This window comes from Protopterus annectens, chromosome 14.part0, assembly GCF_019279795.1.
Source record: "Protopterus annectens isolate FY-2018-M chromosome 14.part0, PAN1.0, whole genome shotgun sequence".
Classification (NCBI taxonomy): domain Eukaryota; kingdom Metazoa; phylum Chordata; order Ceratodontiformes; family Protopteridae; genus Protopterus; species Protopterus annectens.
The window spans coordinates 466,001,926-466,028,629 of NC_056748.1; the positions used below are offsets into that span (position 1 = coordinate 466,001,926).

Genomic DNA, 26,704 nt, shown 5'->3' on the forward strand with positions numbered 1-26,704 from the left:
AGGAACTGACAAGGCAAGCAAGACCTGAAGAATTTCCAAATTTACTACCAGAAAGGGATCCACCCAAGCTCCAGACTAAGATCTGGAACCACAGCAGCAAACCACTCTTGGACATAGAATCGAGAGTTCTGTAGAAAGGGATGACCTTCTTCCCACATAGTAAGAATAATCTGGTAGAGTCCATCGTCAATCCAAAGCTTTACATTAGGAAGTTAAACCTGAAAAATATTCTGGATAACCCTATTTTTAACAAGGTTTTGTCGCTGTCCAAAATGCCTACAATATCCAAGGTCTTTTGAAGACTCAGTAGGACTTGGAACTAATTAGAAGTAAGCTGCATGAATTTTTAACTGCATCTTACCCAAATAATCTAAACTTTTTCAGTATTCCTAAAGTTGGCAAAAGTTTGAAAGACCCACCCTATTGAGAGGTAGAAGAGGGGAAGAAGGTACACAATGGCACCAATATCTATATATCTAAAGGTTACTATCAAACCCTTGGCAGCCTATGACAAGTCCTTTGTATTAGAGACACTGGATTTCTACCAAAAATATGAGACATAAACACAACTGACGACATATTTGGTCACCATTGATGTAGAGGCCATTTTTATTATGCTACCCCACCACTATTGTATCAAAGCAATGGAAGAGGCATTAAACAGTAGGACAGGGGTCTTACCAGGGTGACTAGAATTTTCCACCAAATTATTGTAAGCATTCTTGGATAACAACTACTTTAGGACCAATGGCCAAAAATATAAACAGACTACAGGCATTGCCATAGGGGAAGCCATGACTCATGGTCCAGCTAATGTAGCTGTAGGAGATTGGGAAGACCAAACTTTCAATAATTTGGAATATCAATGCTATGTAGCATATTATATTAATTTTTAGACAACTTCTTTATCTTATTTTATGGTAATGAGGAAAAACTTGAGGTATTCTACAGGTACATAGGCAGCTCTATCAGTTTAATTAAATTTACAACCAGCCAAAGTAGAAAAAGTAAACTTTCTTAATCTAACCATCCAGAAAACAGGTTTGGAATGGCTCCTGTCTTACGACCTTTTCAGAAAACCTACTAGAGAAAACATGCCATTTATTCCATGCCACTAGCATGTATCCTCTAATCACTAAAATAAGTGTGACCAAATCTCATGGAATGTGGATGGCCAGAGTGTCAAGGTAAATATGTAATTTCATCAACAATATCAATGGTCTCCAAAGAGACTTCTTCATTAAGGGTTACAAGTTGAGGGTAGTACAGAATATCACTGAAACCATCACTGCACTAAAACAATCAGACAATGGATTTATTCTTGAACCACCCAACAGATTACATTGCAGATTTGGGAACTTGTACACAGATCTCAAAAGAGAAATCTGTAAACACAGCATGGCCATTACCTTTATCCAGGACCGTCTAGCAATGAAGAATATCATGCAGGACAATGGCATTATCACAGAGAACAATAAACAAGTTTGCAAACTAATTGTACCAGGGCCTAGTTTCATGTTTAGAAAGGAAAATGTGTCAGAAACTACCTGGAATAGAAAGACTAGGAAAGGGTTGCACATACCAAAGGCATGTATGATGCAAAACAGCAAACTGCAATTTTTTGTAATTAGATGAGTAACTCAAACCCCTTTTCCTACTCCAGCACAAGGAAAAAGTACTTCAGAAAACTGAAATCTGACTGTAACACTGAAGTGGTTGTGTACTGAGCTAAATGCAAAAGTACCCTGTCTTTTATGAATGACAGTTGGTCAATAAACTAAAAATCTGCATTACCCAGAACCTGTTGGCAATAAGGCACTATGTCTCTAGAAATGCAATAGCTAACCTCAGTGTAGAAAAGGGTAGACACAATTGCTTTGTTTAATGTTCTGCATCTGGTGAATAAGGCACAACTTGTGGTGAATAAAAATGTCCTACTTGAAACAAAAGAATTAGAATAGCATGTCTACCTAAATGCCTGTAATAAACCTGGACTTAACAGCAGTTTTTCTGTAAAAAAAAAAAAAAAAAAAAAACACATGTCCTGCACTGTTAAGAAGCCTAAATCATAAGCTTTTTTCTACTAATGATGCACCTTCTTTCCACAATGAAGTACAAGGCTCCACTGGATCATTTTTACCACCCATTTACTTCACCAAGCTCTACATGGTATGTTTTCTCCAAATCAAAAGAAAGTTACTGTGCCTGGGCATGGATCACTGTGCCCTCCACAGGGACCATTTCTGCCCTGGTATCTGGCTGATTCACTCCTTTCTGCTCTGGGGAAGAAGAGAGGCTTCAGACTGGAATCAAAAGACAGACTGTGAATGGGAGACCACAGTGCTGTAACAGGAAGAGGACTACATTCAAGCCTAACTCAACCTACTCTTGTGTGCCTCTGAAGCACAGCTGGGATACCAACTCTGAACTGTCTAAGTCAGATTACCACTTGTTTTTCTGAAAGATTTTGATTGCTTCATTTGGTCTTACATTTCACATTTTATTTTGTAGGCTATATAGGTAATATTTATCTGTTTGGGGCCAAAGGATGATTTCAACAAGTTCCTCAAGTGTTTCTACAATGTTTTCTTTATAATTGTCTCAGTTTTTCATAGGCTTAAAAATCATAAGTTTCACTTGTTATTACAATTTTTAGCACACTTTTTACACTGTATCTTAGGTAATTGCTTGTATATTTTGGTAGCAAAGTTTCATTTTTGGATCTGAGAAAGCTCACACTAGTCTGGCAAAGGCACTCCCTCAAACAAAAACCCTGTGCCACCAGAGCTGGCACCAAAAATAATTTGTTAATGGTTTATAAACACAATCTGCCCCACAAAAGGCACTGATACATGGCCACTGACTACTCCTCTACCTAATACTGGAGTCCTCACAAGGACAAGTTGAAAATCTGCATCAAATTGTCCACCAGTCTTATGGACTGCTTCGGCTTATCTCTTGGCTGTACAGAGCATGTAGGTATTTAGTTTAAAATCTGATGAACTCAGTACAACAATGAAAGCATTCATCCCAGTAAACATTTGATAAAGGAAACCATCACACAGCTAATCATTGAGAGTGCACTTAGAGAAATGATAGTAGGGTCTATATTAAATCAGCGAATTCTTAAAAAAAGCGAACGCTGATTTATCGACTCTATGTAAGTGAAAGCTTACAATCCCAAACACTTAAAACAGCGTTTTTTTTCCCCAGGGAAAACAAATTGCTGTTCCAAAAAAGAAAAAAAAAAAACTTTAAAACCTTACATAAAGTGGGGGGCTCCCCTGATGTGGGAGGCTGACCCCCACACACCCTCCACTTAAATATAGCAACTCTGAGATCGCACTACAGTGACACAAATGGCAAAATAATGAAGGTGGCCAAGCGATTTCTTTCCCAGGGAAAGAATTTGCTTATATGCTGTTTCGGTATTTCGCCGTTTCGTGCTTTCAAGTTCGATCAAGACGTATTCAAAGAATATAATATATAATAGGGAACATGATATTATACCTTCACACTGATCTGCAATACACTTCTTCCAGAATAATGCATTTTATATGGCTTATCACTTTAGATTTGTATTTTTAGTATTCAAAGACTTCAAGCATACAAACTTCCTACAATTTTTTGAAGTCTCAAGAGTCCAAGTATTAACTGTAATCCCCCAAAATGTTGACATGGCTAGGGGTTATGCAAATAAATTCTATACTTACCTAGAAAATTGTATAAATCTGTCAGCCCCTAAAATCTAAAAGTGGGAAGGGTAAGAGCAAACCAGTCTGATTGCCTACATTCATAAATAAACATTGCAATAAAGGTGAAAAGCTCATTAGAATATATAACAAAACTAAGACCCACAAATTAAGGTCAACAGCAAAAGTTTATCCAAGGTAGTGAAAAATACCCTCAGGAAAACAAAAGCTTCCTGTGAACTTAGGCTGACATCAGAAGGTAACAATAATTACAAATCCTTCTTTACTTGCATCAGAAAGTTAGGAAAAAAAACAGTACTCTAAATTCATGTTCTACCTAGTTTGATCAAGTGGATATTATAATTATATTAGCTAACAGATGCAAAGCAAATTTCACCTCAAAGAAAGTTGTACTAAATCTAAAGATACCTAAGGATCTCAAACCCTCTCTCTTCATAAAAGAACACCTGTTAAACGTACTCCGCAGAACAAAAATTACATTCTCTATGGGACCTGTTAACATATTAGGCTGTCTGCTGAACAGCATCAAACATGCACTGGTGGACCAACTCCAAATGTTCAACTTAGGCTTATCTGCAGTTTTGTACACAATATTTCTGATGCTACCTCACAAAGGTAGCCGCACCACAGACTCCCAAGAAGAGAAAGACAGAGGGACTGCCGGAATTGTTAAAAGATTTAAGTGTGATGATATGTAGAAAGTTTCAATTGTTTTGCATCCGCAATATTATTTTAGACCTGCTGAGTAGAGCATAGTATTTGCATTCTCAGCTACCAAAAGATGGGGAATGGTCTTAGCTCTTTGTTACTGCCCTGCATGAGTTTTCTTTGATTCTTTCATTAGTTTGGTTTCCTTCTCCTCATGTGTATGTACGTAAATACATATATATATATATCTGTGGGTCTTGTAGGGCACTACATCGAATGGCAAGTGCTCTGACGTGTACTATATCGATGACTACCCTGGAGCAGACTAAACCAATTTCTTAGTTGTATATACTAACTCTGAAGTCTAACAGTCCCTGGAGAAATATTCCCCCACTCAGAGATTGTTGATCTCACACACCTGTTAAACTGTCTGTATCAACCAACTGATGTTGATCTACTGTGTGTCAGGGCACTTGCCATTTGGTGCAGTGCCTTAGACCCATATAGATATATGAAGAATCCATAGGTTTTTATTTTGTGGCTTGTCACAAGGACAAGGTTCACTTGTATGAGTAACACACACTGTATACTAAATATATAAATACTAGAAGATAGAAATGTTCTTGTGAATAAACATAGGATATGATGCAGTAACAGCAGCCCACATCATAAACCACTAGTTGCCACAATCAGCAGCAAGCAATGGTCAGAGAAGACTCTAAGGTCAACAGAGACCAGGCTGAAGACCTGGGAGTTGACTGGAGAAAAAGAGCAAGAGTTCAATGAAATACTCAAGGCTCTAGCACCTCAGGAAAAAGATGAAATAGGTAGAGATAAGGAAGCATGTCTGCTCCTCAAAACAGTAAGTGTGAGGATTATAAAAAAGTTATGCGGCCAAGCTGGGTATGTAAATAAGGTCCAGTGGGGGTGGGTGTGCATCAGGGTTCAGCTCTGAGCCAGCTGCTGGTCATACTGGTAATGAACTTGTTAGCAAACTGATGAGGGGACAGATAAAAAAAATTGCTGTTTGTAGATGATGTGGCATTACAAGGAGACTCTGAACATGAACTTCAATAAATGACAGCTGAATAGAATGCAAAGCTGAAGGCACACTGGATGAATTTGAGTACATATAAGACATCTGTAAGCAAATGGGTGAAATCAGAAGAAGCTGAAAATTAAGACAGAAGAGAAAATAGTGAAACATGTTAACATCTTCAAGTATCTGGAATGCATACCTCTCAACTCTACAGATTTTTGGAGAATATCCAGATTTTTTGTCTCATATTTTTGGTCCATTTTTCATTAAATTGTGGTTTTCTGGCAAATTATTGGCAAATATTAAAGACTGAAGTTAAAGAATGACAGACATTTGAGTTTCAGACTGTAAACCTTTCAGAAAATTCATGGTAATGTAAAACATGTTACTCTATCAACTTTCTATGTTTGTAAGAGCAATATTTTAAAAAGTCCCTATTTTTGGGCCTTTGTCCCACTTTTTTATTCATGGCTTTGTCCAGATTTCATGCTCTAAAATGTTGAGAGGTATGTCTGGGAAGGGTGGTTGGGGAGAAGAAAAGTCTGAATGAGGAGGTCAAATTTAGAATCGGGGGGCTGCAGCCATCTGATACTGGGTGTCAGGGGTAGTATATGACAGAAGAATGCCAAAGAAGCTAAAAGGCAAGGTGTACGAAACAATGGTGCAACCAGTACTACTGTATGGTACAGAAACCTGAGCAATTAAGGCAGAGTAGGACAGACAAAGAAATGAGGACATCAGAGCAAAAGCCAATGTAATTCCCATTGCAGAGAAGGTCAAAGAGAATAGATTGTGGCAGTTCAGGTGCATGTACAGGAAAGAATAAAAATATCTTGTGGAGAAGATTTGGGACAGATGGAAAGAAGGCAAGAGGGACTGAGGACATACAGCAAAGAGAAGATGGATTGTGTGAGAGAAGACCTGCAGCAATCAGACGTGGCTGTCAAAGAAGGTGGAAGAGTGGCATTCAGTCGAGAGAGAGAGATGGTGATAGTTGACAAGACAGGCTGAACCCCATGTAGATGATATTGGAAATGTGAGGTTGTTGATGATGATGATGATGATGATGCAGTAATGTGTTTAAAAAATGGAATAAGGGGAAATCATAAGAAAATGCACAGAAGAGAGTGTTTATTTTAATAGAAAGGTTGAGGACCAATATGTAACAAACATTTTTACAATTTTTTTTTCCTGGAAATTAAGTAGAGACTTTAATAGTTGCAGTTCATTGTCAAACATCTCCCTATTGAAATGTTGGCACTCAAAATGCTGCGTGTCCAAAAGCCAACAAAAAATAAATAAAATAAGAGCATACTTATGTTGAACATCGCTCTTCTCCTTTAAACTTCTTTTTTGAAGGAGGGGAAAGCCCCCCCTGCATCTCCACTGTGGTGGGGCAAGCCCCCTTAACTTACATATACCAATTCTGAGATTGCCATACCTCACAGAAAAGGGAGCATTCCAGGAAATGGACATATTGGACTTAATGTATGTAAATGCTTTTTTTTTGTTGTCATTTAGTCTATGTGTTTTGGGAATCACTCTAGTGGGTTTTGACATTTCAAATGCTTACCATCAAAAACACATATGGATTTAGTTGGTGTTTTCCAAATCAAATACCCCATCAGAGATCAGCATTATTTTTGAGTTTCACAAGTATTACATTTATTTCACTGTCATGCTACCACTGGTTATTTTATTTACTATAAATCAACCCTTAACAAAATTTTAGGCAACTACTGAAGAAAATAAATTCACTTTTATTTTAGGATGGAAAAGGTACTGATGGATGAAGCCCAGGTAAGAAAGTATTGTAATATTTAAAACAGAATTATTTCCAAACTATCGATGCATTGTGTCTTAAAAGTTACTGTGATGGAAATTGTGGTTTGGAGTAAATAGTGTAAATGTGCCTTTCTGTGTGTTGCATTTTTATGAAATATATTTTAATCTCATTCTTCATTATCAGTAGGGGGACCCGGTGCGGTGCTGTTGCTGTGCAGAAGTGGAGACGGGGTAAAGAAGATGAGTGCTGTTATTCCAGTGTCTGCAGACAATGGAAGACTGGAAATGCCTAGGAAAGATATGGTTAATGTATGTACCAAGACAACTGAAGAATTTAATGGTAACAATGTCTATCAGGCGATGGCATCAACACATTCTTGTACTGAAGAGCTGGCACAGTCTGATCTATGTCAAAAGACAGTGGGAAATTATTCTGGTTTAACTGTCAGTCACAACAAAGATGAGGAAAAGCAGAGAAAAAATATAAAGGAATCAATACCAGAGTTGTTCACTCAGAAGTCTCTATTTTCTGTGGAAAGTAGTTTTGTAATTCAGACAAATTTTGGAACTTACACAACTGTCAACAGAGTCGACTTGGGCACTTCAGAGGTGCAGCCCATTCCATTCCCTAACTTAGATTCTGGAAGTAGGAAGTATGCACAGCTTCGTAAGCAGATTCAGTGGACTCAGGTCATAGAAAAGAAACTTCCTACCACCTGTTGGTCAACTGAGGTTGCAGTTCCTGAAACTGGATTTATTCAAAAAGAACGGCGTAGATGGAACAACAAATATTCAAATCCTGTAAGTAGAAAGACAATGGTTAATGGAATAGATGCTGTACAGGCTGCTTTTAACCCCAAACAGTTTATGCACAGATGGGATAATGGTAAGGAGGAGAACACTGGAATGGAAAAAAAAATATGGTAAATACGGATCTACAACTATGATAAAACATGACAGGATGAAAAATCCAAACATTGTCATGAAGGTTGGTCACGAGAAATGTGGAACAAAAGTGGATGTAACAATTAATGTTGGTTCAGTCATAGCATTATCATTATTATTGGCACTTAAGGACTGCATGGACTACTTAGACCTCTAATTTTTCACCTATTATCTGAGACAAAAATGCTTATTTTAACCACATTGTATTTTCCTATCCATTTACAAAAAGTGCCTTAAATCTATCACATATATCCTTGAACTCTGCCACTTTTTTTGATCCCATCATCTGTTTAGAAAAGCAGTTTTATTGAACTGCTGCTTCTGTAAAATATTACTTTATCATGTCTGTCTGAGCTGTCAAACCTTTATAGTCACAGTGTTTCCTCTTATTCTAATGTGAATGTTATTATTGAAAAAGAATGTCTTCCTGGAGGCTGTGGATTTACTTTTGAGGTATTTTAAGTACGTCTAAAAGGTGCCTCTATCTCAAAGTAATGTAGCACAATTGTTGTTTGCTACTGCATGTATAAATGATGTATAAAATTTGGAGGGACTTTACCATGAAAACTGCTGAAGAGAACTTACCAGCAGCCCTAATTGATATTACAGTTTCCATAATGTCTATACCTTGATGGTACAATGATATTATAGGTTCATAGGTAGGTAGTAGGCTATCGGCCGGAGGCCCTATGTAAGCCTAGCCAACAAGCTTCCCTGGCTTATGCCACCCAAGAAAGTTATTTTCCTGTGCCGCTATCGAGCAGAGACACAGAAGTGATCCCCGGGGTGTATTTCCTATTTCCCATCCACTCATCAAGATTTTTCTTGAAAAGTGCTAATGAAGAACTTTGCTTGACATAGATGGGTAGCCTGTTCCAGAGTATGGGAAGTCTCTGGGACAGGAATCTATCCCTCCAGCATGTCCTGTTTATTCTGGTGACAAGGTTTAGGTCCCTAGAGTGTGTAGCTCAGAGGGATTAGGATTTCTTTAGGTGTAGCATGTCCAACAAAAGAAACTTTATATGTTAGGCAGAGATCACCTCTGAGTAGGCGATATGCTACGGAGTAAAGCTGGAGTTTTTTGAGACGGTCAGTGTAGGGCATCTGTTTGAGGCCAGTAATTCTCCTTGTGAGGTACTTCTGCGGCCTTTCTAGCAGTTGAAGATGTCTTGTGAGGTACATTCCAAAAAGGGCATTGTACTCTATAATGGGTCTAATGAGTGTCGAGTAGAGGGGGAACAATGACCTCTTTTTTTCCTGGATGACAACCCTTTTATGATGAGGTGTGCCACATAGAAGGACTTCCTGACTACTGTGGTGATGTGACTATCAAAGGACAGACTACTGTCCACCTGGGTTCCGAGGTCTCTTATCACACATTCGGTGTTAAGTAGACTGCTGTCTATGTAGTAGTTCATGGGTACAGAGTTTTTACCAAAGAAGAAGACTCATGCAATGAGCTGCAGACAACCAGACTACAATGATGTGGTCCATCAAAGAATGTGTGAATCCTTCTCAAAGATGCATGCATATTCCTTATATCTTTCACAGGTTCATAGATACGTGCTAAGTTAGCTGCCCTTTGGGCCATTTTAAGACCAGCCAATTTACCTTTTTTGTACTTGAAATAACCAATCCCATTTGCTTATAGATTGGCCTTACCCATCCTATGTGCATCAATTATATATTACCCCTAATAAGAACAACTAGGATAATACCATGATAATTTGAGGTGGCCTATGCATGGGATAAAGCATTTAGGAGCAGAATCTGCCTATTAGTAGTACAGGGAGTAGTCCTGAGATTTTGTTTCCCATCCATAGATCTAAGTTGTAATTAAAAATGGACAGACATGACTTGGCTTTATGTGGATGGAGAGTTTGTTCCATAGCAGTGGTATCCTCTGCGAAATGTACCTCTCCATCCAAACCATTCTGGTGATGTTGTAAAAGAGGTTTAGATCTATAAAACAATTATTTCTGATGCCATTTGACTTGCTGATATGCAGTAAATCCATCAGTAAAGGGTCAGAGGATGCTTTGTATGTCAGACACAGGTGTAACCTCTTAGTGGTCTGTAAGTTACTGATTATAGTGACAGTGACAGAGCTTTGAGTTGGGCCATGTAGGACATCTTGTTTAGGTCTTGTATCCTTTAAATAAGGTATCTGTGTGGGAGTTCCAATTGTTGCTTGTGTCTGGACAGATGGATGCCAAATTTGGCATTATATTCAATGATTGGCCTAATGAGTATTGAGTAAAGGGTGTCAGTGACATTCCTAGATCTTAACATAATCTCTTTGTTTATAAGCTGTGCAATATAGAAGAAATTTATTACAACAATGGACACATGTTGGTCACAAGTTAGGTCACTGTGAACATAAATTACTGGATCCCAGACAACTGGGTTAGCTCTTAGGGGGTGTATTGTCAATATGGTTGCTCCCTGGGGTAGATGACTTCCCAAAGATGCAATAATGCATTTCTTTACCATTTAGTTTCAGACCATGATTTTGACATCAGATGTAATGGGATCCTATCTCGCCTACATTCATGACAGATGGGTTCGGAGCCGATCCATCGGCTCCGACTCGGCAACTTATACACTAGCACGAAGTCTCTCATTGGCTGGGCTACTCCCTATCCCAGGATGCACTACACCTGCTTCCCCAGATCTCGTTTGCTGCTTTACAAGCTGGACGTGGTCTCGACTTGGCTGGAGCTAAGTGTTTTTTTTACCTTTATTGGTCTTTGACCTTGGGGTTTTTTTTGTTATATATTAACCAAACAGCTGTTTTAACAGCTATTCCTTGTTATTCCTTACTATTTGCTACTTTTGAGTGTTTGAGTGTCTTCTGGTACTTTATTTTTTCAGTCGGGCAAGGCCCGTTTAAGTTAGAGGGCCTTTGCCCTACCTTTGTGTGCTATTTAACTTTTATTACCTTTTGTGGTTAATTGTTTTCGGGCCAAGCCCGTTTAAATTAGAGGGCTTTGGGCCGTTGGACTTGTTTTGTCTGTTTGTTTGTGAGGTAAAATTTTTTCTTAAGTACTCGCGCCAGTGTGTCTCGCGCTTGTCAGTTGGCGCAATTTTGTGATAGTGCTTACTAATTGTGGTAAAGTCATACTTGTTTAGGGCCTGTACTATGTCCAAGGAACACAAGTCAGGTTTTAAAAAATGCACTCGGTGCAGTTATAAAATGTCAATCACAGACAGTCATTCAGTCTGCGTTTATTGTTTGGGGCCGAAACATCTACAAGAGACTTGTAGCGTATGTCATGCTTTCTCTGCTAGAGTTCTTCAAGAACGCAAGAACAAGTTGATATTGAAAGGGCTTATAAAACCTTCGTTTGAGGAAGCCTTAAATCCTCCTGTTGCTTCCAAAAAGAAAAGATCGTCGGCACCGACAAGTCCGTCGGAGCCGACCTCTAAAAAGACTAAATTGACCTCTTCTTCCTCGGCTCCACTGACTTCGGGGCCGAGGGTCGAAGGGTCTGCCTCGGTACCTCCTACTTCGGCTCCATTGCCTTCAGAGCCGCAAGTTGGAGTATCGAGAGGTGAATCACCTCCATCAGTTCCAATGGCTTCGGAGCCGGTGGAAGTGTGCAGCTCAGACTCTTCCCCCTCGGCTCCGAAGAAGGCTCCTTCGGTGCCGATGGTGGTCCATGCTGTGGTGGAGTCTGTGCCGACAGTATTGGAGCCATTTCGGAGCCGGTCCCCTTCTCTCTCGGAGCCGAGAGGAAAGTCTTCTCGAGTGTCTACCTCCTCTAAATCCTCGAGACTGTCAGATTCGGACCTGGATAGGGTTTTACAGAGGCTTTTCCAATCTCCAGTGTTTACTAAAATGGTCTCTGCTCCAGCACAGTTTGCTTCGGAGCCGATCCCCCCTCCAACACATTTGATTCCTCCTCCAACCTCTTCGGAGCCGTTGGAGCCGGTGGTGGTGGAGCAAAGTGGAGCCATACGGTCGGAGCAGAGACCCCTTACAGGCCTTTCGGCTCCGACTATGCTTCCTACCCTGTCCTCCGGTTCAGGGTTTGGTACTGCGACCTCTTCAGCCGGGCCCAAGGGGAATACTTTGGGATTAGGTGCTTCGGTGCCTAGTCTTCCTCTCGGAGCATCGGCTGCTGGAATTCCCAGTGCCATCGTGGCCTCTAGACCAGTGACCTCCTTGGATTCTGGAGGTCCGGCCTTTGAGGCCATGAGGAGCGCGCTGGCCATGCCTTTGCCGGTTCAACAAGATTCTACCTCACCGTCCCTAGATTTGGAGACTGGTGCCTCTGTTGTGTTGCAGCCCCCAGCAGCGGGGCCCCAGGGCCTGAGGATACCCCCATCGGGGGTTCCCTTCTTCCAGGTGGTCCGTCCGAAACTGCTTCGGACGAACCCCCACGGAAGAAATTGTGTAAGAGGAAGCACGTAGACTCCCAAGATGAGTCTATTACATCGGATACTGACCTCGATGACGCAGAAGGGTCCCCCAAATCATCTTCGGATGATATCTCCTTCTCAGATATCTTGGAGATTCTGAGACAGAGAGGTGACTGGCAAGCCAAAACCCCTTCAGCTGAGGAGTCAGTCTTCCTCAAGGCCTTTGGGGCCCAGACTTCCGCCTCCTGGGTGTCTCTGCCCTTCGATGAACTCCTTGATTTGGTTTCTCGAAGGGTGTGGGAACACCCTGATTCTGTGGAACCGGTGCCTGCGAGGCCCAATAAATTTTTGTCAGCCCCCCCCCAGAAGGAATTTCTCACAAAGGGTGTGCCTGTAGATGCTTTGGTGGTGGCTTCTGCCACACAGCAGGACGTGGCAGAGGCTTCGACGTCTATTCATCCTCCTAATAAGGATTCTAGGAGTATGGATAGGTACGGGAAGTGTACCCTGTCCTCAGCGGCCTTTACCTTACGGTCGCTGAACTACTTATGTCATTTTACGAGGCTCCAAAGGGATCTTCTCAAAGAGCTAAATGACTCTATTGTTGGTAATCTACCTGAGGCGCTGGCCCGACTGTTGGCGCACAGATGACTACCCTTTTTCTATCATTAACTCGTCCATGAGGCTCATTTCGATGCGGCGAAGGCGAGTAGAGCTGCGGAACAGGCGTTGCCCTCAGGAGGCAAGCCAGGTTACGCTTGTGTTCGTTCACGGAGGCCTTCAAGTCTTCCTTCGCCGACGCCCCCTTTGATGGGTCATCTTTGTTTGGACCCAAGGTGAAGGACACACTAACTCAGTGCGAGCAGGAGGGCAAGACTTTGACTGCCATTGGGGCCCATTTTTCCGCTCCTTCCAGGCCTTATCCCAAGGCTGGGAGAGGAGGGAAAATGTGGTTTAAAAAATCCCAAAAGTCTTTCTCTACTCCACCAAGTGATTCCCCCTCCAGAGGCAGGGGGGGGGGGGAATTTTGGAAGACACCGCCCCAGAGGTGGCAGAGGCCCCCGTAACTCTGGAGACCGCGATTCCTTTCGTGGTTCTTCATACAACCAGCGTTACTGAGTTGTTGCCCGACTGTGCAACTCCGGAGCCAGTCGGGGGTCGCTTTGCGGCGCACCCACAAGCTTGGGAATCCATAACAAGCGATCGGTGGGTGCTTCGCATTATTGCCGGAGGATATATCATACCCTTCAACAAACCCCCCCTTTCTTTAAGGGAAATCCCGGACGTACCACCCAGTCAGCGGGATCAGGCAGCATTAGAGGTTTCAAAGCTGCTAGAAAAAAGAGCCATCCAGCCTGTCCCCATCGACCAGATCGGATCAGGAACTTACTCAAAGTTATTTTTGGTACCAAAAAAGACAGGGGACTTCAGGCCCATTTTGGACCTCAGTTCATTGAATCGTTTCGTAAAGAAGTCCAAATTCCGAATGGTCACTCTTCAATCTATTCTTCCTTTGCTGGAAAAAAATGCATGGATGTGCTCCATAGATCTCCAGGACGCTTACTATCACATTCCCATAGCTCAAGAGTCCAGGAGACATTTACGCTTCCGCCTCGGTGCCAGTCATTTTCAATTCCAAGCACTGCCCTTTGGTCTCACCACAGCCCCCAGGGTGTTCACCAAATGTCTGGCAGTGGTAACTGCTCACCTGAGAAGTCTGGGATTCCAGGTGTTTCCTTATCTAGACGACTGGCTCCTTACTGCCACCTCCGAGCATCTACTACTCCAAGCGCTCAGAGCCACGTTCACCTTGGGCCGTTTCTTGGGGATCACGTTCAATTTGCAAAAATCTGTACTACAGCCATCTCAGTGTATTACTTTCATAGGCGCAGACTTAGACACAAAAAGAATGCGCGCCTATTTACCGGCAGCAAGAATTCAGGTCTTACAAGATCAAGTCAAATCCTGTCTCCCCTACAAAGAGCCCCGGCCCATCGGATCCTACAACTGTTGGGCTCGATGGCGTCGACCATACTTTTAGTTCCCTTGGCCAGACTTCACATGCAATTTTACAATGGCTACTGTCGGTTCAATGGTCCTATCAGGAACTTCCCTTGAACCACTTAATCATAATCACGGAAAGTTGCCGTCGAGATCTTCATTGGTGGCTTCTCCAATCAAATCTCGACCAGGGGCGACCCTTTATACCTCAACGTCCCATTGCCACTGTGACTACGGATGCCTCCCAGGTAGGGTGGGGGGGTCATTACCTGGACAGGTCGGTCCAAGGCACATGGCAGATCCAGGAAACGCATTTGCCTATCAATGTCCTGGAGATGAGAGCGGTACTATTGGTACTCCAAGCTCTCCATCACGCTCTCCCACAGGGCCCGATTACTATCCTATCCGACAACATGTCGGTGGTGTGGTACATAAACAAGCAAGGTGGAACCAGGTCTTACCCACTATGCAGAGAAGCCATGAGACTTTGGCACTGGGCGGTAGCTACCAACCGCTTTCTAATGGCAACGCACATACCGGAGAAGTCCAATGTGATTGCGGACAGATTAAGCAGGACCATTCTTTTACCCCATGAGTGGTCCCTCAAACAGAGTATAGCTGCGAAAATCTTCGACAGATGGGGTCTTCCTTGCTGCGACCTGTTTGCCAGCCCTCACAATGCAAAATGCAGAGAGTTCTTCACACTGTTTCCTTCTCAGGGACAGATTCCCAGGGACGCTCTGACTCACATTTGGCCCCCCAGTCTTCTCTACGCCTTCCCTCCGTTCCCCCTCCTACCGAGGGTGATACAGAAGGCCATTTACTTGGAGAGCGAGATGATTTTGATTGCCCCACACTGGCCTCGTCAAGTTTGGTTTCCCTTCCTACAGAGGCATACGATAGAAGGTCCATGGTTTCTGGATCCGGTGCCAGACCTGTTGACTCACCAGTCAGGACGGCGTCATCCGTCTCTCAGGTCCTTGAAGTTGGCAGCATGGTTACTCCACTTCCATCCTTAGTCCGAGACAATGCTCTTTCGCCGGACGTGGTCCACATACTGTCTTCTTCTCATAAACCTTCCACCATCAAACTTTATTCCAGTAAATGGAAAAGGTTTGCCTTCTGGGCTCAAGAACGGGGTTTAGATCCTCTCACTGCACCAGTATCGGAGGTTCTGAATTTTCTGGCCTCCCTTTTTCAGTCGGGCTCTTCAGTTTCTACCATTAAGGTTCAATTAGCAGCGATCTCTAATTTTCATGCTTCTTTTGAACCTTCATTGATGTCTCACAAACTTTGTAAGGCTTTCCTTAAAGGGGCTTGGCTCCTTAGGCCTCCTTTATCTCAGCCTGTTCCCCCTTGGGATTTGAATATGGTTCTTGCTGCCCTAACTGCCCGTCCTTTCGAACCAGCTGCTACTTGTGATTTAAAATTTCTGTCTTGGAAAACGGCCTTTTTAGTAGCCATAACATCTGCTAGGTGAGTTTCAGAACTTCAAGCTCTTTGTTCTGATCCTCCCTATTTGATTTTTCACAAGCATAGAGTTTCATTGAAATTAAACCCTGCATTTATACCAAAAGTGGCCTCCTCTTTCTGTATGCAACAAACTATAGAACTCCCTGTCTTTTTCCCAGAATTCTCCAATAACGCAGAATATACTTTGCATCAATTGGACGTACATAGACAACTACGTTTTTATTTGAATAGAACCGCTCAAACGCGGAAATCAAATCAATTGTTTGTTTCTTTTGCAGTGAACAAATTGGGTCAACCAGTAACAAAAGCCTCCATATCTAAATGGATTAAAGATTGTATCATTTTTATTTATTCACAGGCTAATAAAGACCTTCCCTTTCCAGTCAAGGCTCATTCTACCAGGGCAATGGCTACTTCGTAGCTTTTCACTCCAAGTTATCAATAGATGATATTTGTGCTGCGGCAACCTGGACTTCTCCGCACACTTTTATTTCTCATTACAAATTGGATGTAGTTTCTCGAGGCAGAGCTTCCTTTGGTTCCACAGTTCTCAGGAGTGTGTTCCAATGAGCCACCCGGGATGTAGGTGCTAGGGACGCTGTCCCATCTGTCATGAATGTAGGCGAGATAGGATCCCATTACATCTTTTAGTTATGTACTTACCATAACTTCGGATGTATGGGATCCATCTCACATTCATAAGTACCCACCCTCCTTCCCCTTCCATTTGGATTTAGAGGAGCTGTAGTCACTTTTTTCTTGGCGTTCTTTCTTGAAGAACTTTAGTTGGTTATAGTGACTAATAGTTTTTTCTGTGTTTACATGGGTGTATGAAAGCGAACAAACAAGATCTGGGGAAGCAGATGTAGTGCATCCTGGGATAGGGAGTAGCCCAGCCAATGAGAGACTTCGTGCTAGTGTATAAGTTGCCGAGTCGGAGCCGATGGATCGGCTCCGAACCCATCTGTCATGAATGTAGGTGAGATGGATCCCATACATCCGAAGTTATGGTAAGTACATAACTAAAAGTTATTTGAGACGAACCTTCATGCAGGATGGCTAAGTCATTTGGGGATTTAATGTCATCTGCAAACTTAATTAGCCAGAGCCCTTTGGTATTTCAGAAAAACTTTCAAAACTGTTAGTACATTGCAGTCAACAGTTTATTGTCCTTTCCGAAACTTAGTCTATCCTGTCCTTTTCCTTAAAGAGAGAGTCTTCAGAAGCATGTACTACTGTATAATGTACTTAAAGTGGTATTTTTAATAACTATTTATACTGAGAAATAAGTTTATTTTCTTCTGGTGCTGTGTCCTCCTTTGCATTGCAGCTTGCTACTAGCCTTTATTACTGCTTTCCCGTTTTGCTTGACTGGTTTTAGGTTACCTAAATGTTTTCTTCTCAGAGGCATTATTTGGCATTTTCTACTGAATGTATGCTTCCAAATGTTAAATCATTCCTCCGATATAGCTGAATTACATTCCATAAAATCTGCACCATCTTGTGTGTTAGCACTGTTTTTTAATTTCATGCCAACAGTAAAAAATTTGCCTTCCAGGCTATGTTGAGTGTTATTTTTGAAGACACTGAAAATGACCAGCACAGGTAATAACTCCTGTACAATCCTGTTGGTAAGTATTATTTAATCTGATTGGACATTTTTTTCTATTACCCTTGTAATTGTACCCAATATTTTGTTTTTGCCGTTACCCTCCAGCCCAGCCAATTCTATTTTCTTTTCTAGTCTTCCCTGTTGTACTGTAACTTGTAGGCTGCACACACAGACTGTGTCATCCAATATCCTAGTTGACAGCTATTACATTAGTGAACTTTAAAATGAGCAGCATGAATTTTAACCCTTGCAATTGTACACAATATCTTGTTTCTGCTGTTACCAGTTTTTAAAGGATTTGAAAGATGGTAAACACTTCACACTCCTACACTTTTTCTTCTCTAACTGGCAAAACACATGAAGCATATAAAACTCCACGCACCCTAAAGAATAATGATTGGGTCTCACCAATAGTTATATGCTTATGTGTTCTTGACATAGATGCCAAGATTCATCTCAAGACCCAATCAGAATCCTTTAATTCTGGCATTATTAACTGTGATCATCAGTAATTTTCCAGAAAATCAAACATTTTAAGAAAGACAGGACAAACATATGAGGGAAAAATCAGTGACAATCGAGAGGTGTGTAAACTACTTTCAATGCTCCACAGTTCATTTCTTCCTTACAATTGAAATCAAACTGAAAAATTTTTACATCTGTATTGTTCTTACTACTGTCTTTTGAATTATTGTTCTTCGATAATTTATTAGAGAGGTTATTTAATGGTGCTACCAGACCTTCCTACAGTTCTTTAAGAAATTTCAGATGAATCGCTTTCCTCTCCATAAATCTATGCACCTTTATATTCTGGTACTCTTTCAGAACCTTTTCTTCTTTACTTTTCTACTTTTTGTGTGACAGTGAATCTCCAGTAACTTATTTAAGGTAAACGGAGCAGTAGTATTCATTTACAGGTCCTAATTTTTCTTCTCTTGTCTATTATATTTAGCTTAATAGTCCTTTCTTTTGCCCTTTTCCCTCCTGTTTCAGTAAACTGTATTACTCTTCCTTATGAATCAACTTGATAATGCTTTTCTTGTTTGGGGTGGTTGTTTTTCTTACTGATTTTCTTGTTTATTTCTGCTTTAATTTTTATTGTCCATTGCTTTCTTTTAAGCTTCTTCTCCTGTAACAATGTTATTTTTCTCTTCTATCTTTTTAGGATATTTAACTCAAACATAAATGATGTTCATCGTGTTTCACTGTTGCAGTCATTACACTTGGATTATCCTGCTGGCAGGCTACCCGCAGTCGGCCTGAATTCCAAAGTCCTGGTCCAGCGTCGGTTGCTGTCACCTCTTCCCTGACGTCAGTGCGCCAGGAGTATATAAGATGCAGCCGACGCCATTTTCTTCAGTCTTTCTTGCCGCGTGGTGCCCGAAGCAAAAGCAGTTTGCAAGTGCCGGTCGGCCGACTCCTGAGATTTTTGAATTTGAATTTCAGATCCGAAGTCTTCAATAAAGCTAAGTACCCCATTGGGGAAACTTTTTCTTGCTCCAGTCCGATGTCAGTAAAAGTTAACAATTGTATTTCTTGTGGGAAGCAAATACCTCATAAGGATTTTCATTCTTACTGTATTCCTTGCCTAGGCCCTGACCAAGATGTTGCTAGTTGTCGGTTTTGTGCTAGATTCAACAAACGCACTATTGAGCGTCAGTTCGAGTTTGCGTTTCATTACTTTGGCCGAAGGTTTAACTATATAATGTTGTTGGAACAACCAACAACCGGAGTCCATAAAAAGTGCAAGGACAAAGAAAAAGACAGGCATCCGAGGTCCAAAACCGACGACAAAGCCTCTTCTAGGCCAGCCGCCGGTTCGCTGGTTTTCAGTGAGGCGCTTTCGCAGCCCCTGACACCCGCTACCTCAGAGCCACAGGCCGCCTCTGATTCCTATGTGGAGACAGCTAGACCTCTGGAAACTCAAGGTATTGGGCCTATGGAAATAATTCCCTCAGATGGGTCTGGAGCAGCTGAGCAGGCATCGGCTTCTGAGGGTGTTTTCAGACCTACACAGCTTACTATCAAGACCTCTTCAGCAGCCAAGGCAAAGTCTAAAACACCTTTAAAGACAAAGAAACAAGTACAGCATTCTCCTGGACAGTCATCCATGCCAAAGAAGCAGATGCTCAAAATGTCCGAGGACCTAATTACTTTGATCAGGGGCTCCCATCCTCCTCCTGATAAAAGGCCTAGGCAAGACACTGACTATGACTCCTCTGACCAGGTTTCCATTTCTTCTAATTCCTCTTCAGAACAGGGATATTCTCTTCCTCCCTATGAGGACTCTGATGCTGATGAATCTATCCCTTCAGCCTCTCCTCCTGAGGACTACTCTTTTGGGGAAACCCTGCACACCATGAGGGAACATTTCCATTGGGAGAGCCAGGATTATTCAGAATCCAAGAAAAGGCTCAGAGACTTTCTTTTATTGCCTCAGCACAGGCCTCTTGCTATCCCCCCTGTACTATATATTGTTGATGATGTTTTTTCTGAATCCAGTTTGACTCCTGATTCTTCACTCCCTGCACCAGTTAAGCCAAATAGGTACTGCAGGGTTACAGATCCTCATAAATTTCTTTATAAAAACCCTGCTGCTGATCCAGAAACTATTTCTCAGGGTCCCAAAGGGGTCAAGGCTTCCACTGCAAAAAACCCTGTTCCCTCTGATAGGGATTCTAGAGCACTGATGGAGGAAACAGTTTACACCTCTGCTACTTTAGCTGTAAGGGCTTTAAACTGCCAGTTTCATATGCTTAAATATCAACAATACCTAATGTCTTTGCTAAAACAGAAAATGCTTACAAGCTCTGAATGTCCTGAAAACAAAGAAATGCAGGATTTATTGCATGCAGCTGAACAAGTGGGAAAGCATACTTTGCAGTGTGGTTTTGATTCATTAGAGGCATCTTGCAGAGCCACTGTTACAGGTTCTGTCATTCAAAGGCATGCTTGGTTAAAAGAACAGAGTTTACCTGATCATGTTAAAGCAAAATTATTGGATGCTCCATTACAGAATGATACTTTGTTTGGTGTTAAGGCAGAAGAGGTGTTAAAGAAAATGGAGGATAAAGCAAAATCAATGCAGACAGTAAAGGATTTCTTACAGGTTCAGCCACCTAGATTTAGCAGGAACTGGCCTTCTAAAAATTAGTCCTTTCCAGTGTCAGACAAGCCACAAAGAGGCAGATACAGATGCCCAAGAGGCAGATCTCAGCCCCAAGGCTCATACAGACCTAAACAATGGGGTACTTCAGCCCTCAAAGGCGGAGAAGACAAATCACAGCCTTATAGGAAACAGTCCCAATGACTTTCCTCTACAAATGCCAAGCACTTACCTTTTGGCTACACCCTTAGGGGGAAAACTAGCACTTTTCTCACAAAATTGGCACATGATCACCCAGGGCAAATGGGTACTGAATATTGTTTCTCAGGGTTACAGGTTCCACTTTCACACCCTACCAACGTCAGAATGTATGCCAGACCTGCCACAAAATCAGTGGCCAGAGGCACAAAAACAAATTTCTGCTCTCATGGACATGAGGGCTATTCAAAAAGTACCACAGCAAGAACAGGGGCAAGGATTTTACTCAAGACTTTTCTTGGTACCCAGAAAGGACAAAGCCTGGAGACCAATACTGGACCTGTCTATTCTAAATACTTTCCTGGATGTTCCAAAATTCAAAATGTTGACACTGCAGCAACTTCTACCCATGCTGGGCAAGAAGGCTTGGATAGTTATTTTGGACCTCAAAGAGGCATACCTGCATGTCCCAATCAGACAATCTTGCAGATGATACCTCAGTTTCATAGCTGGCTCAATGCATTACCAATTCTCTGCACTGCCCTTTGGCTTATCTACTGTGCCCAGGGTCTTCACAAAATGCCTGACACCAGTAATTGCATTTTGCAGACAAAAAGGAATTCAAATATATCCCTACTTGGACGACTGCCTTATTCAAGCAGAGAGCAAGGACATTCTACTAAAGCATCTGGCGTTTGTAAAAAGATTACAAATTTGCCTAGTGTACACAGTAAACGAAAAGAAATCAAAACTAGTGCCCTCTCAAGAGATAATATTCCTGGGTGCAAGCTTAAATACAACTGTCCAGATGGCTTATCTCATGCCAGACAAGCAAAGGCAACTGACTCATTACTTTCAAATGATGGCAACAAAAACCCAGCTACCTGCAAGAAAAATTCTGCAGGCTTTGGGCTTCATGGCATCTTGCATCCTACTAATTCCATATGCAAGACTGCATATGAGGAAGCTACAATGGTATCTAAAAAGTGTTTTGACTCAACATTGCCACAGCCTGGAAACAATAACTCTTATTCCCTGCCTGCAACAGGAGTTTTGATGGTGGGCACTGGTCTGTCACCACAACAAGGGACAGCCTTTCACTTTACCCACAGCCAGGCAGACACCAACAACAGATGCATCGGATTATGCCTGGGGGGCACACATGGCAGGAAAATGTATTCAGGGCACGTGGCCCGCAGACCAAATGCATCTTCATAGCAATCAAAAAGAGATGCTAGCTGTACAGAATGCCCTGACAGCCTTCAAGGATCTACTACATCCAGGACAACTATTACTAAAGACAGACAATACTACAGTTATGTGGTACATAAACAAGCAAGGGGGCACACATTCCTACCCGCTATGCAGGCAAGCCATGACTTTGTGGAGCACAACACTGACCTGTCAAGTACATCTGCAGGCACAATTCCTGCCAGGAAAGAAAAATACTCTGGCAGATGAACTAAGCAGAAACCTCATGGACCCTCACGAGTGGAAACTAGATCCACAGATCTTCAGCATGATAACAAGGAAAAGGGGATGCCCAGACGTAGATCTTTTTGCCTCCCCTCACAACTGCCAACTACAGAGATTTTGCACAAGGACTTATCACTCACAAGCATGGAAAGTGGATGCTCCATCATTCAGCTGGAAAACCCTAACAGTTTATGCCTTTCCACCACTGCCTCTCCTTCCCAAGGTACTCCTAAAAGTCAGACAAGAGAAGCCAAAAATGATTCTGATTGCCCCAGACTGGCCACGCCAGCACTGGTACCCAGTCCTAAAGAGCTTGTCTCAAGGCCCAGCCTGGACTTTACCTCAAATTCCTCATCTTCTGACTCAACAAAACAATCTGATCCTGCACAGCCAACTCAGAACCTTAAATTTGGCTGCATGGCAAATAATATAGCCACTCAGAACACACCTCTCTCTAAAGCTGTTATGGATGTCATTTTGGAAGCCAGGAGGCCCAGCACCAGGAAATCGTATGCAGAAAAATGGAAGAGATTCTGTGCTTGGAACCAGGCACAAGGACTTGAACCACTTGTTCCAAATATTCCTCAGAGTTTACAATACTTAACCGAGATGCTGGACAAAGGCCTATCGTTCTCATCAATTAAGAGCCATGCCTCTGCCATTTCAGCTCATTACAATACGGAACCTCCTATTTTCTTTCATCCACTGCTAAGACAGTACCTCAGAGGGGCAAAAAACATAAGACCCCCAAGGAGAGCACCGATACCTATATGGGACTTCAACTTTGTTTTGGAAAAGCTCACACTGCCTCCTTTTGAGCCAGCCAATACAGCTGATATAAAATTCTTATCATGGAAAACTGCTCTGCTCCTAGCAATAACTTTAGAAAGGAGAGTCTCAGAGTTACAGGCATTAATGGCAGTGGAACCTTTTATCATTTTTCATCTGGACAGGGTTTCTCTAAGGACAAACCCAACATTTATGCCAAAGGTAGTATCCAGTGTGGCTCTTAACCAAACCATTCACTTGCCAACAGTTTATCCAAATCCCCAGAATAAAGGGGAGAGACTTCTGCACCCTTTGGACATACACAGGCAGCTACACTTCTACTTGGACAAAACAAAAGCTTTCAGAAAAACTGAGCAACTGTTTGTAGCATATGCTGCAGGATCACAAGGAAAGGCTATCTCAAAGCAGACTATTTCAAAATGGATAGGACACTGTATTAGTTTCTGCTATGCACAGCATGGCAAGTCAGTGCCTAAGAATATTGGGCCACATTCTACCAGGGCAGCAGCCACTTCATCAGCCTTTCTCAGAAGAGTACCAGCCAAGGAAATTTTGGAGGCTGCAACTTGGAGTTTAGTGCACACTTTTACCAAGCATTATCACTTACCTCTTTACTCTAAATCCAGAGCAGGCTTTGCCACTGCAGTTCTGCAGGGACTCATAGCCACTCCTAATCCTATTTATTCCCAGCCGCCCTACCTCAGCTTTGGGATTCAACCCAAGTGTAATGACTGCAACAGTGAAACACGATGAACATAGTACAGTTGTGTACCTACCATAAATGTAGATGTTCGAGTGTATTCACTGTTGCAGTCCAGGTTACCCACCCTCCATCCCCCTTTCTTTGCTGGGACTTATCTATACCTCTCTATCCTATACAACCTATGTGGTGTATTTGCTTGTAGATGAAGGTATTGTTTTTATTTTACTGTATGCTTTTATAAGCAATATGTATTGCCTACCTTCTTGGGGGCACCTGACATCTGGGGCAAGAAAAACTGAAGAAAATGGCATCGGCTGCATCTTATATACCCCTGGCACACTGACGTCAGGGAAGAGGTGACAGCAACCGATGCTGGACCAGGACTTTGGAATTCAGGCCGACTGCGGGTAACCTGCCAGCAGGATAACCCAAGTGTAATGACTGCAACAGTGAATACACTCAAACATCTACATTTATGGTTGGTACACAACTGTACTTTTCTTGCTTGCATGTTGGCAGATCTGAAGTGCTCCCCTTGTTCTACCATACCACCTTTGTACATGCTTGCTAACACTTTTGTTCTCTCTTAATAGAAAAGTCCAATATTTCAATGGATTCAAAAGTTTAATAAGTTATCAAAACTCGATGGTAAAAACACTGCAGCAATGATGTACTTGAAGAGCTCAGCAGCAAGAAATTTCAGAAAGCAGGAATTGGAAAAGCAGTAGAGGCAAGCTTGAGCTAGATATTAATTGCAGATATTTTGCAGCTGCATCTTTTTATTCTAAATTAACTGAATCAGCTGCTTTTACCCCCCCCCCCCCACACACACACACTTCTTATTCTATGAAGTCTGTTTATAGCAGTATTTAGTGCAGGAAATATTTGGTTCAGTGACATAGTCTGCAACCTAACTGTACAGCTTGTCATACTGCACAGTAAGTCAACTTATTTAATTATTTTACTGTTATAGTATGCAGTTATGTACATGGGATATGCGCAATGATCTGGCAGTAGTGCAGTGCATAAAAATTCATTTCCCCATAAGGACTCACCCACAACAAAAGTGACACATTGGTGGACTGCACTGTATCTGTAAGGTTGGTTATTTGGCACCTTATAAATAATACTAATGTCAGGAAACAAATGGAAACAGTTTAAATGCACTTGCTAATGGCAAAAGGTGTTCATAATAGTGGATACAAAATAGTTCTGGAATGAGGTCTCACTGTACAGTAATGTTCCCTATGAATATTTATTTATTTATTGACATTTGATTACCAGAAAAGTCTGACTAGGTAGCAGCCCATTTTCAGTGTAGGCCTGGGGAGAAAAGCTCCATAGTATTACAAAACATTTTAAGAACAATAATTTTACAGTTTAAAATTAATGTAAATCACAAATATAGTTTAAATAATTATACCAAATTAGACATAATATGAAAACATTGGTTAGGAATAGATGCAAGTTATTTGACAATGGCATTTTAGCCAGTTTATACAGAAATTAGTATAATACAAACAGGAATTGCAATAGACTGCGTTGGTGGTGCTGCGGTAGCATTGTCGTCTCACAGTAAGATGTTGTCCTGTTCGATTCTCAGCTAGAGCATCTTCTGTGTGGAGACATGCGTGAATGGGCATAACTTCGTTGAAGGTTGTGTGTCAGGGCCGGCAACTCGGCACGTAAAAATCTAATGCCAATCATTAGCGGACCGGAGTTCTGCTGTGGCGACCCCCAATGAGGGAAAGCCAAAAGACACAACAACAAACAGGAATTGCAATACAAAGTGAGCGAAAAGCAGGATTATGGTATATTTACAGAGAAATTGATAGAAGCAGTAGTGTTGCTAGGGTGGGGTGAGTGGGGCAACTGCCCCAGATGCAAAGTGCTGAGGGCCTGGTCAACTGATCCTGATATGTAATGTAATACCAACTTTTCACAGCCAATATTACATTTGCAGTCAAATCTGAGTGCTATATAGCACTCCTGTTGTGGTCTAAACTATAGCAACTGCTTGCTACATTGCAGAAGACAATTTGCTACTGTTTAAAAGTTCGAAAAAAAATATTTTAACTAAAATCTAAACACTGTCCATGCAGTCAGTGTATAAACTGTGGCAATTATTTGCAAAATTTGTGCAAGCAGTTTGCTACAATTTATAAGATGATTTTTTTTTTTTTTTTTTTAACTAAAACATTAGTGTCGTAGCTATCTGTGCAGGCAAGCTATAAACTGTAGCAACTGTTTGCTATAGTTTGTAAGAACAAATGCTTATTTATATATATATTTTAATAAAAGGGAGGAAGGGTGGAGGCATGGGCACAGAAATGGGATGTAAATGGCTGGGCAGGAGGGAGGTGGGGATGCTGTGCATCTGGCGACCTGGCTGGTGTGGCAATTAAAGGAACATCCATTTTTTTCTTCCTTCAATGTAAGACCTTGGTGCAAGGAGCATGGATCTGTAATAAGCCACTCACTAGATCAGCTTAATACAGATACGGTAAAGTGATTTTTTTGTGGAGCAGTGGCTAATTTCATCTATGCTTCTTGACAGAAGTAAGGAAGTGAGTGAAGAAGGGAGAGTAAGGAGATGTAAGGTATGAACAGGTATTTGTTCACATTTAACTATATAGTTTATCCAGGTTTTGAGCAAGAGCAGAGCCAGCATTTGGCTAGGAAATCTTAGGGAATAGTTTTGAAGGATGAGAGGGAAGGTGTTGACCTGATGGATAGAGATAAGGAGTTCCAGGCCTTAACAACATGGTACAAGTACAGGCAATGTTAGTAGATTTGATTGGCTTGTGGACAGACAGGAGTTTTTAGTCACTGGATCATAGTTGTGTAGAAT

The 26,704-nt window shown here is 41.8% G+C and overlaps 1 protein-coding gene across 1 annotated transcript in view; it reads left to right on the top strand.

The window, feature by feature from the left end:
* LOC122789044 overlaps window positions 1–26,704 on the top strand; it is a 3,657,207-nt gene that overhangs the window by 218,062 nt on the left and 3,412,441 nt on the right. Inside the window, exon 3 of the mRNA XM_044056223.1 lies at window positions 7,370–7,986. Within this exon, the coding sequence (XP_043912158.1) occupies window positions 7,426–7,986 (561 nt within the window). The 5' untranslated portion in view covers window positions 7,370–7,425. The remainder of the gene's footprint in view (window positions 1–7,369; window positions 7,987–26,704) is intronic.